The sequence below is a fragment of the Chiloscyllium plagiosum genome, chromosome 22 (genome assembly GCF_004010195.1).
Source record: "Chiloscyllium plagiosum isolate BGI_BamShark_2017 chromosome 22, ASM401019v2, whole genome shotgun sequence".
NCBI lineage: Eukaryota > Metazoa > Chordata > Chondrichthyes > Orectolobiformes > Hemiscylliidae > Chiloscyllium > Chiloscyllium plagiosum.
Window position 1 is genome coordinate 17,690,197 of NC_057731.1, and position 12,135 is coordinate 17,702,331.

The window sequence follows — 12,135 nt, forward strand, 5'->3', positions numbered from 1 at the left end:
TCCTACATCAACCAATGGAAAATTTCAAGTTCTGTGTCACCGAGTGGAGTTGAGTTTGTGGAGTTGGGAATTGGTCTGACTCTATTCTCCTGACCCAGGGACAAAATATCACGCCTTAGACCACCCAACGTGTGGACAAAGTTCCAGTCTACCCTTTCTGTTCCTCTTAATACCTTGAATACTTCAATTAAAAATACAAACTTTTAGATTCTAGTTCCAGTTCCAGTTTATGGAACTTCTCCTTGTAAACTTGGGAAACCTACACTGCACTCTCTCCAAGGCTAATATATTCCTCCGAACCACTGTCTGTGATCAAACCATGATGTATAGCTGCAGCACTGAATTCTGATCCCTTATTTTTTAATCTTCAGGATAGAAGGCTAACATTCCATTAGCTTTTGGATTATTTTCTATACCTGTTCAGGCAATTTAAATGATCTACATACCTGGATCCATAAGTCTCTTTTCACCATTTCTATTATATTCTATTCTAACCTTTTATCATCCATAGTTGACCCAAAGACTCATAGTTGAAAATATATTTGCCTATGCACAATATGTGCTCATGTCACGTTTGATTATTAATTGTCTATGATAAACTGTGTGGGTTATCCTATTTAACAACAGCTGAATGTGCTACTAAATTCTTGTTGTACGTCAGCAACATATCAAACATGACACTTGAGTTCATGCGCAGAATGAGACAGTGTTAATTATTGATGAATTTTTAAAAATTATTTGTATTATGTGTCAACCTTTGGTAGGAATGTTTCCAAAGAGTACCTTTTACCAATACCATGGAACAGAATGTTACATAGCCTTGCCTGTTGATTCCTGATTATATTGCTTTTTCGTGGCAGTGAAATAAAACAAGTTTGTTCATTAGATAATCTGGCCAAAATAAGACCAGTACTATAAAACAATATGAAAGACAACACCTCAACATTTTAGTATCAGTAACACACGCTTTACCATATAAAACCTTTTCATAGTCACCATGTAGGTTTTAAGGAAATACAACTTCTAAACCAAATGCCACAAATTGGGATATTCATTGCACAGGATCCTATTCCCAATTAAGCTGGCATGTCACATTTTCTTCACGTATTTAACTCAATCTCATTTGAAACCTAACAGTGGGGAATATTAAATCATTAGGAGAAAGTGAGGACTTCAAAGTTTGTGATAAGATATGTAGCTCAGGTGCTCGTTGTTGTGGTTCTGTTCGCCGAGCTGGGAATTTGTGTGGTTGTTGGTTTATGTGCTGTTATGAGTCCTAGTGGTCGCAGTAGTCTGGCTGTCAATTCAGAAATACTCTTGATGTATGGTAGTGTGGCTAGTCCTTTGGGTTGCGGCATGTCCTCGTTCCGTTGTCTTTCCCTTAGGCATCTGTTGATGGAATTGCGCGGGTATCCGTTTTTGGCGAATACATTGTATAGGTGTTTTTCTTCCTCTTTTTGCAGTCCTGGTGTACTGCAGTGTGTTGTGGCCCTTTTGAATAGTGTCTTGATGCAACTTCTTTTGTGTGTGTTGGGGTGGTTGCTTTCGTAGTTTAGGACATGGTCTGTGTGTGTGGCTTTCCTGTATACCCATGCAATTTCATTGCAGGTCAAGAAGGCGGTGCTGAGTCTGAGGGTTGGGACTGAGATAAGGTGAGGGGAGGGGAAATGAGGAAGCTGGAGAAATCTGCATTCATCCCTTGTGGTTGGAGGGTTCCTAGATGGAAGGTGAGGTGCTCTTCCTCCAGGCGTCATGTGTTGCCATGGTCTGGAGATGGAGGAGGCCAAGGACCTGCATGTCCTTGGCAGAATGGAAAGGGGAGTTAAAGTGTTCAGCCACAGGGCGGTTGGGTTGGTTGGTGCGGGTGTCCCAGAGGTATTCTCTGAAACGTTCCGCAAGTAGGCGGCCTGTCTCCCCAATGTATAGGAGGCCACATCGGGTGCAGCAGATACAATAAATAATGTGTGTGGAGGTGCAGGTGAATTTGTGATGGATATGGAAGGATCCCTTGGAGCGAAGTAAGGGGGGAGGTGTGGGCGCAAGTTTTGTATTTCTTGTGGTTGCAGGGGAAGGTGGCAGGAGTGGAGGTTGGGTTGGTGGGGGTGTGTGGATCTGACAAGGGAGTCGCGGAGGGAGTGATCTTTCCGGAAAGCTGATACGGGAGGGGAGGGAAATATATCCTTGGTAGTGGGGTCTGTTTGGAGGTGGCGGAAATGATGACGGATGATACGATGTATCTGGAGGTTGGTGGGGTGGTAGGTGAGGACCTGTGGGGTTCTGTTTTGGTGGTGATTAGAGGGGCGGAGTTCAAGGGCGGAGGAGCGGGAAGTGGAGAAGATGTGGTGGAGAGCATCGTCAACCACGTCTGGGGGGAAATTGCGGTCTTTGAAGAAGGAGGCCATCTGGGTTGTTCGGTATTGGAATTGGTCCTCCTGGGAGCAGATGCGGCGAAGGCAAAGGAATTGGGAATATGGGATGGCGTTTTTACAGGGGGCAGGGTGGGAGGAAGTGTAATCTAGGTAGCTGTGGGAATCGGTCGGTTTATAGTGAATGTCCGTGTTGAGTCGGTCGCCCGAGATAGAAATGGTCTAGATGGTCCAGGTAAATTTGAGGTCGGGGTGGAAGGTGTTGGTAAAGTGGATGAACAGTTCAATCTCCTCACGGCAGCATGAGGTAGCGCCGATACAGTCATCGATGTAGCAGAGGAAAAGGTGGGGTGTGGTGCCAGTGTAGCTGCGGAAGATGGACTGTTCCACATATCCTACGAAGAGGCAGGCATAGCTGGGGCCCATGTGGGTGCCCATGGCTACTCCTTTGGTTTGGAGGAAGTGGGAGGATTGGAAAGAGAAGTTGTTCAGAGTGAGGACCAGTTCAGTCAGTGGAAGGAGGGTGTCACTGGAAGGGTACTGTTTGGTTCGGCGGGAAAGGAAGAAGCGGAGGGCTTTGAGGCCTTCGGGATGGGGTTGGAGGTGTACAGGGACTGGATGTCCATGGTGAAGATAAGGCGTTGGGGACCGGGGAAGTGAAAATCATGGAGGAGGTGGAGGGCGTGGGTGGTGTCCCGAACGTAGGTGGGGAGTTCTTGGACTAAGGGGGACAGGACCGTGTCAAGGTATGCAGAGATGAGTTTGGTGGGGCAGGAGCAGGCTGAGACAATGGGTCGGCCGGGGCAGTCAGGTCTGTGAATTTTGGGCAGGACGTAGAAATGGGCGGTGCGGGGTTGTGGGACGATGAGGTTGGAGGCGGTGGATGGGAGATCCCGGAGGTGATGAGGTTATGGATGATCTGGGAGATGATGGTTTGGTGGTGGAAGGTGAGGTCAAGGGGGCAGTAGGAGGTGGTGTCCGCGAGCTGGCGTTTAGCCTCAACAATGTAAAAATCGGTGCGCCAAACTACCACCGCGCCTCCCTTGTCTGACGGTTTGATAGTGAGGTTGGGGTTGGAGGGTGAGAGGTTGGAGTGGGTAAGAGGGTGGACAGGTTGAGGTGGTTAATGTCGTGGCGGCAGTTGGCTATGAAGAGATCGAGGGTGGGCGTGGTGTCCAGGTGGATGGGGTGTGATGGAGGTGGGAGAAGGGGTCGTCAGAGGGCGAGAATACTGGCTGAAGACGTAGGTGCGGAGGCGAAGGCGGCGGAAGAATTGTTTGATTTCTCACCACGTGTTGAACTCGTTAATCCGGGAGCGTAGGGGGGATGAAGGTGAGGCCTCTGCTGGGGACTGATCTTTCATCCTCAGAGAGGGGGAGGTCTGGAGGGATGGTAAAAATATGGCAGGGCTGGGAGCTAGGACCTGGTGTGGGGCTGGAGCTGGGAGTGGGGACGGGGTTAGGCGTGGGGGTCGTTGTGCAGGTGAGTGACGTCACTGGGGGCGGAAGTGGATGCGGCGACGGCAGAAACGGTGTTGTTCCCGGTGGCTGTGGACCCCGCGGAAGCTGCGAATCTGTCGGCGATGGTCTTCCTGGCGATTGTGGAGGCGGTTGTCTGGGCTGCGATCGCGGAGGCTGCATGGTCGGTGGGAGCGGAAGTGATGTCATGGTTCACCGCGGCGGTTGCTGCAGTGGCCAAAATCATTCTTGAGTGTACTTGTAAATGTCGAGAATGTGTCTCTCTTTGAGAAAACTGCTCAAAGGCATGCAAGTTATATATTTACCTTGTTAATGTTTACCTTCGGGTTGTACAAGATGTTTAATAAAAGCCAATAAATTGAACAAAGACCTTTGCTAAACAATGTCATGGTAATTTTTTGGCTTTATTTTGTTAAGCACTGATAGAAATCATGACGTATGGGCAGCATTATAATTATGTGACTGGACTAGTAATCCAGAAACCTGGACCAATGATCTGGAAGCAAATGTCAAATCCTCAGGCAGCTGAGGAATCTGAATTTATTTAATAAAATAAATCTGGATTTAAAAAAAATTAGTATCAATAACAATGCCATTGGAACTACCTGACTAGTGTAAAAACCATTTCCTTATGCTGCTGCATGCTAGAACCACAGCATGTGGTTGACTATCAACTAAGTTATCTGAAGTGGCCTAGCAATCTGTTCAGCCAAGACAAAACATAATAAAAGTCAAAACAGACAGGCCACTTAGCATCAAGTTGAGAATTGGATTCAGACTTGACAAAGGCACAATCCTGCCTAGTCGTCCTTGCAATGTCATCCTCCGTATCATATGGAGAGTTGTCCCAGGACAGGGATAGCTGGCCAGCTGACAATTGACCATCAGCAAGGTGATGGATGTTGCTGCCGACAGTACAATCACGTGGCTGTCTTTCCGTAGTAACCTGTTCATTGATGCTTAGTTTAAGTAATTCATTCAGCTCCAAACCCCATTACAGCCTTGACGCAAATATGGACAGAAGACCAAAAATCTCAGGGGTGAGGTGAAAGTGATAGCCTTAGAACTAACTAAGTACATGGGAATTAAAAGTAAGGCTCTCCAATGGCTGTCGCCATACCTAAAGCAAAGGAAAATGATTGCCATTGCATCGGTCAATTATCTCAGCTCCAGCAAAATTCCTCAGGACACTGAGGTATCCTGTGCCCAACCACCTTCAGCTACTTCATCAATGACCTTCCCTCCATTATAAGGTAAGAAATGAGGAGAATCACTGAAGATTGCACAGTATTCAATTCCATTCTTAATTCGAAATAATTGTGCTTCATGAACCTGGACAACATTCAGATTTGGCCTGATACATGGCAGCAATGAGCATCAATAACTTAAAAAGAATCTAACCATCATTCCTTGATATTCAACAAAATACCATTACTAATTATCCCAATATCATTATCCTGGGAGTTACCAATGGTTAGAAACTTAAGTGGACCAGCTATATATATGAATCTACAAGTCACAAGACAGGATTATGATGATCATAGCAACAACACTTCAGATGCTGAATACCATCCAAGGCAAAGTAGCCGCTTGAATGGCATCCCATCCATCACCTTCAGAATGCAGTCTCTCCACTATCAGTGTACCATATCAACGGTGTGTGTCAGCGACAAGACACAGTACAATATCTTTCAAACCCACAACCCTTACTATGAAGAACAGGGTATTGCACAGTTCAAGTTTTCTTGTCCTTGGGAAGGCAGTGAAGGTATTTCAGAAAGCTTAGGTTTGGCAGAGAAATAAATAGGAATTTCAGAAAAAAACTCCCAAGCCATAAATCACTAAGTTAAATAAATGATAAATTAATAAAATTGACCATAAAAAGCCAAACAGAGCTAACTTATAAAATTTGCTTTTGCTTTTTGTCTTTTAAGAAGCAGAGCTTGATGGCTTAGGAAGAAGAGGCAAGTGCACCCAACCTAATTAATTTGGTTTAACTAACAGTGGTGGAGGCTGGTACATGACATTTAAAAGGCAGCTGGATAGGTATATGAATAGACAGGGATTAGAGGGATATGGGCCAAATGCTGGCAAGTGGGACTAGGTTAATTTAGGATAACTGGTCAGCATGGATGAGTTGGACTGAAGGGTCTGTTTCCATGTTGCACATCTCTATGAATCTACGACCAACCCTGCATTTGCCTCTGGTGATGCAAATCTAAACACTGCTGAATTCATACGGAAGGAGATCAGAGGTGAGTTGCCTTTAACCTTGCCAGCCTGCTTTGTGGATAGGGTTTTTTGGGAGGGAGAAAGAGGAGGCAAAGGGTGGGGCTGTGACTGGCTCATGCTTAGTTTCATATACCCCTCTTCCCCATCCCCTCCCTACTTGCTCACACACACCATCTTACTCACTCTCTATGTCCCAACCTCATGCTCTCTCTTACTCCACATCCCTCATATTACTAGTCTCTCTAATTCACACTTCCTCCCTTCCTCACACTCTGTCACTCTCTCTGTTACATATTTTCCACCTTCTCATTCAGAACTCCTGGGACTTGGTGCCCATCTCCACTATTTGAATGCTCCCTTCTTGGCAATGGCATTTATGTGGGAAGATTCACTTCCTGACTTGGAGCATCTTTCTCCAGTACCCTCCTGACAGTAGCCTTTCCCTTCCATAGAGCCGTAGTCATACAGCGTGGAAACAGACCCTTTGGTCCAACCAGCCCACTCCGACTGTGTTCCCAAAGTAAACTAGTCCTACTTGCCAATATCCCACCAAACCTTTCATTTCATGAACTTATCCAAATGTCTTTTAAACATTATAACTGTACCTGCACCCACCACTTTCTCTGGCATTCATTTCACACATGAGCCACTCTGGTGTGTAAAAAAAAAAGTTCCTTCTCTTTTCTTTCTTTAAATCTTTCTCCTCTCAGCTTAAAATATCGTCGTCTAGTTTTGAACTCCCCCACCCTCGGGAAAAGACCCTTGTCATTCATTTTATTTATGTCCCTCTTGATTTTACAAGCTCATAATGTCACCCCTCAACCTCATGTACTCCAGTGAAAAAAGTCCCAGTCTTTCCAGTCTACTTTACATCTCAAACCCTCCATTCCCAGCAACATCCTGGTAAATCTTTTCTGAACCCTGTCCAGTTTAAATGATATCCTTCCTTTAACAGAACGACCAGAACTATACACAGTATTCCAGAACAGGCCTCACTAACATCCTGTACAACCTCAATGTGGTGTCCTAACTCCTATACTCAATATTCTAAACAATAAAAGCAAATATGCTAAACACCTTCTTAACCATGCTGTCTACCTGTGATACAAATTTCAAAGAATTATGTACCTGAAACCCTAGGTCTCTCTGTTCTATAACACTACCCAGGGCCCTATCACTAAGTGCATAAGTCCTGTTCTTTTTGTATTAACAAAAAGCAATACCTCACATTTATCCAAATTAAACTTCATCTGCCACTCCTTAGCCCATTGACCTAATTGATCAAGTTCTCTTTGTAATCTTAGATAACTCTCTGCACTGTTCATTATACCATCAATTTTTGTCGCATCTGCAAACTTACTAACAAACCTCCTATGTTCTCATCCAAAATCATTCATATAAATTACAAACAAAAGTGGACACAGTACCGATCCCTGTGGAACACCAGTGGTCACAGGCCTCTAATCCGAAAAACAACCTTCCACCAACACTCTCTGTCTCGTGTCATTAAGCCAATTTTGTATCCAATTGGCAAGCTCACCCTGAATTCCATGTGATCTAACTTTACTAATTAGTCTACCATGCGGACCTGTCAAAGGCTTTACTAAAGTCCAAGTAAACACCTACTGTTCTGCTCTCAACATTTTGGTTACTTCATTAAAAAAAACTCAATCAAGTTTGAGAGACATTATTTCCTTCTCACAAACCTTGCTAACTATCCCTGATCATTTCTTGCCTCTTCAAATGCACGTAAACCTCATCTTTCAGCAACACGTCCAACGACTCCCACCACTGATGTCAGAGTCTCAGGTCTATAGTTCCTAAGCTTCCCTTTATAGACTTTCTTAAACAATGGCGCAACATTAGCCACCCTCCAGTTCTCTGGTACTTCATCTGTGCTTATAGGTGATACAAATATAGGTCATAGGGGCCTGACAATTCCCTCCCTAACTTCCCACAATGTCTAGGACATCATGCCCCAGAGATTTATCGACCCTTATGTTTTCTAAGATCTCCAGCACTTCCCCCTCTGTAATGTGAACGGTTTTCAAAACATCAATATTTTTTCCCTTTGTTCTCTAGCCTCCATTTCTTTCTCAGCAGTAAAAACTGAGATGAAATATTCACTTATTGTCTCTCACATCTGAGGTTCAACACAATGACAACCTCATTAACCTCTCTGGTTAGCTGCTCTCTTGCACTTAATGTATTTGTAGAATATTTCTGAATTATCCTCAACCTTATCTGCCAAGTTTATCTCATATACCATATCTGCCTCCCTGATTTCATTCTGAAAAATGCCCTTAACACTTCTTATACTTTTGAAGAGATTCAGTTGTTCCCAGTTTTCTATATCTATGATTCTTTTTTATTCATGACAAGAACTTCAATATCTTTATTCATCCATTGTTCCCTAATCTTACCAGCCTTGCCTATCACTCTAACAGGAACATAATGCTTCTGCATGCTCAGTTTTGAAGGCCTCCCACTGGTCAGTCGTCTCTTTACCTGTGAACAATCTACTCCAATCTTGAGACTTTTTGTTTCATACCCTTAAAATTTACCTTATTTCAATTAAGAAATAAACTTTTGTGGAAGACTTATCCTTTTCCCTACCTATTGGTAAACTAATAGCATTATGATCACTAGTTCCAAAGTGTTCCCCTACTAACACTTCAGTCACTTACTCTGCTTTATTTCCCAAGAGAAGGTCAAGTTTTGCTACTTAATCAGTATGTAAATATTCCTACTGGACAAGAAACTTTTCTTGAACACATTGAACAAATTCTTCACCATCCAAACTTTTAACACTATGGCAGTTCCAGTCCGTGTTTGGAAAATTAAAATCCCCCATTACAATCCTATTACTTTTACAGATATTTGAGATCTCTGTACATATCTGATCCTCAATTTCCCTCTGACGACAGGAGGGTGCCTACAGTACAATCCCATCAAGGTGGTCACCATTTTCTTATTTCTAACTTCCATCCAAACATTTTCATGAACTGACCCATTAGATATACCTTCTCTAATTATAGTAATAATGTTTTCCTTAATCAAAAATGCCACTTCTCCTTCTCTCCTTCTATGCTCCTGTAACATCCACAACCCAGAACATTGAGCTGCCAGTCCTGTCCTTTCCTCAGCCAAGTTTCTATATTTGTTATGATGTTCCAGTCCCATGTTCCCATGCATGCCCTGAATTCATCAGCCTTACCTATAAGGCCCTTATATTGAAATAGTTCTTCATAGTTACCTTATTCTTTGACTTGCTCTTGTGTGCCTTTTCTAATTAGCTTGCTCTTTTCTGATTTGGAACTATCCTCATCTTTCTTTCTATTTTCACTGTTACTTCGGAAGCCCCCACCCCTCCCTCAAAGTATACAGGCTGCTGAAATAGAACTAACAAGTGTCCCCAGCAGGATATTAGTCCCTTTCCAGTTCAGGTGAAACCTATCCCTTTTGAACAGGTTCTTGCAGTCCCAGAAGAAATCTCAATGATCCAAGAAACTGAATCCCTGCACATTGCACCATACCTTCAGACATAGACGCATCTCCTTTACCCTTTTATTCCTTCCCTAGTTACAACTTGGCACTGGAAATAAACCAGAGACTTCAATTTTTGATGTTCTGTTTTTTAACCATCTACCCAAACTCTTATAACAATATCTTCTGGCTTCTCACTCTGCCCGTCGACAATATGCTTCAACCCCATTTTGAGATGTCCTTAACCCTGGCACTAGGAAAGAAACATATTATCCTAGATTCATGCTCATGGCTAAGAATCTCCTGTGTGTGTGCCAGGAGAGTTCCTGTTAATAATTACTCTTAAATCTTGACAAACCCCGTTTAACGTAAGGTTCCTTCTTAGTGCCCAAATTCTGACTGCCACTTTTTTTTTCCTCTGAGAGACCCCCTTTCAGCAATACCCAAAACAGAATATCTATTTGAAAGAGGAATAGCTACAGGAGACTTCTGAACTATCTTATGTTTCCTGGCAGTCAATCGTCAATCTAACTGATCCTGCTATGTAGGCCTCAGGGTGAATGAATATCTCTGAGGAAGGGTCGCCGGACTGAAAGGTTAACTCTAATTTCTCTTCACAGATGCTGCCAGACCTGCTGTGCTTTTCCAGCAACCTCTGTTTTTGTTTCTGATTTATAGCATCCCCAGTTCTTTCAGTTTTTATTGAATGAATATATTCGCGATTTGCACAATTGACAGCTTCTCCAATCAGAGGCTGTTTCACTGGGCAGCCAATCAGCAGATTACGTGATAAATAAACAGCCTTTGATTGGTGGGGTATCTCCTTGCAGAACTTTTGTCTTGTATTCATCTGATTTGGAAACCTGAGGTGGGTCAACCTGTTTAAAAAGCCTGATGGAGAAAAACGGGGTAATTACAGATGGGCAATAAATATTGAGCTTGCCAGCAACACACACATCTGTGAAAGAATAACAAAGTAACATTTGTATCTTGGGTCTTTTAATATTAAAATCAACACTTGTGGCTTTCTTCAAGATGTTGAGAAACCACAGGCACCACACAGCTTGATACAGCCAACACTAGGGGTCATTGGTTTTTTGAGAGAATTGTACCACAACATAATTGAAAAGATTGAAATTATGATAAGTCATCTGAAGGAACACTTGAGACAAAATAACCTTCCTTGAAACACACCACTTTTACAACTTCTGAAAATTTCTTTACATCATAGCATCAACAATTCAAATGGCTCAAAACACTTACAAATTCATTGTCAGACCATTGTTCTCCCTCCTGTGCTCCTGCACCTTCTAATAAAAATGAAAGGAAGAAAGATAGAGAATTAAATGGGTTAGGATCAACGTTAAATGAATGTTCATGGATAAATACACATAAATGTTCACATAGATTCATTTGGAAGAAGCAGTCACATAAAACAATCTAAGATTTGGATTCTGGGAAAGAAGCACAAAGGGAGGCCAACGTTCATTTATTTTGATAATCCATTGAGAAAAGAAAATTCATGGTCAGCTGGTTCCATCTCTTAGCATCTGAATAGGAACTTACGGAAAAAGCGGAGGATGGTGGGTTAGCTGTTATTAAATCATGATACAAGTCATATTATGCCAAATATCCTTGATCTTTCCACTTTACATGCAGTTTGTAAGAAGTGAAACTTCCACGTGCACTCTACACCCTAGAGTTAGGAAAGGCAGTGGTGTAGTAGTGACGTCACTGGACTAGCAACCTAGAGGAACAGGCACAAGTTCAAATTTCACAATGGCACGTGCTGAAACTTCATGAATAAATCTGATCAAACCAATTGTTATAAAATGCATTTGGTTCACTAACTGCTTTAACAGAAAGAAATTGTTACCTTACTTGGATTGATCTCCAACCAATGTGGCTCATTACTAAATGCCCTCTGAAAGCCATCATAAGGCTTAAAAAATAAATTAAAGCCCAGGATCAACATAGGCACTGAAAATGACAACAGCAAACCAAGCCCTGTTTTATGTAAAGTCCTCCTAATTATTGTATGGGTACTTATGCAAAACTGGGAGGGCTGTCCCTCTGAACTAGCTCCATCCCCAGCCAAGTTTTTCCCGTACAGCTACAACACTGGCATTTACCCTGCAATTTGCCCAGTTGAGTCCTGCATACAAATTGTAAGGACAAAGCTGACCTGATCAATTATTACCTTCCACCCTACCAACCTTCGCATAAACCAATTCATCTGCCGACATTTCCACCACCTCCAAACAGACCCCACCACCAGGGATATATTTCCCCCGCCACCCTTTTCCGCCTTCCGCAAAGACCCTTCCCTCTGTGACTACCTGGTCAGGTCCACGCCACCCCTACAACCCACCCTCTCATCCTGGCACTTTCCCCTGCCACCGCAGGAACTGTAAAACCTGCGCCCACACCTCCTCCCTCACCTCTATCCAAGGCCCTAAAGGAGCCTTCCACATCCATCAAAGTTTTACCTGCACATCCACATCATTTATTGTATCCCTTCTAGCAGAGCGCTTCAGGGAACACCTCCGAGACACCTGCACCAATCAACCAAA

The 12,135-nt window shown here is 43.3% G+C and overlaps 1 protein-coding gene across 9 annotated transcripts in view; it reads right to left on the reverse strand.

Moving 5' to 3' along the window:
* Positions 1 to 12,135, reverse strand: part of blnk (B cell linker) — a 199,241-nt gene that overhangs the window by 51,136 nt on the left and 135,970 nt on the right. For all 9 annotated transcript variants that reach the window (XM_043712515.1, XM_043712514.1, XM_043712516.1 and 6 more), the window contains one exon: positions 10,826 to 10,872. In XM_043712515.1, coding sequence (XP_043568450.1) covers positions 10,826 to 10,872 — 47 coding nt within the window. The remainder of the gene's footprint in view (positions 1 to 10,825; positions 10,873 to 12,135) is intronic.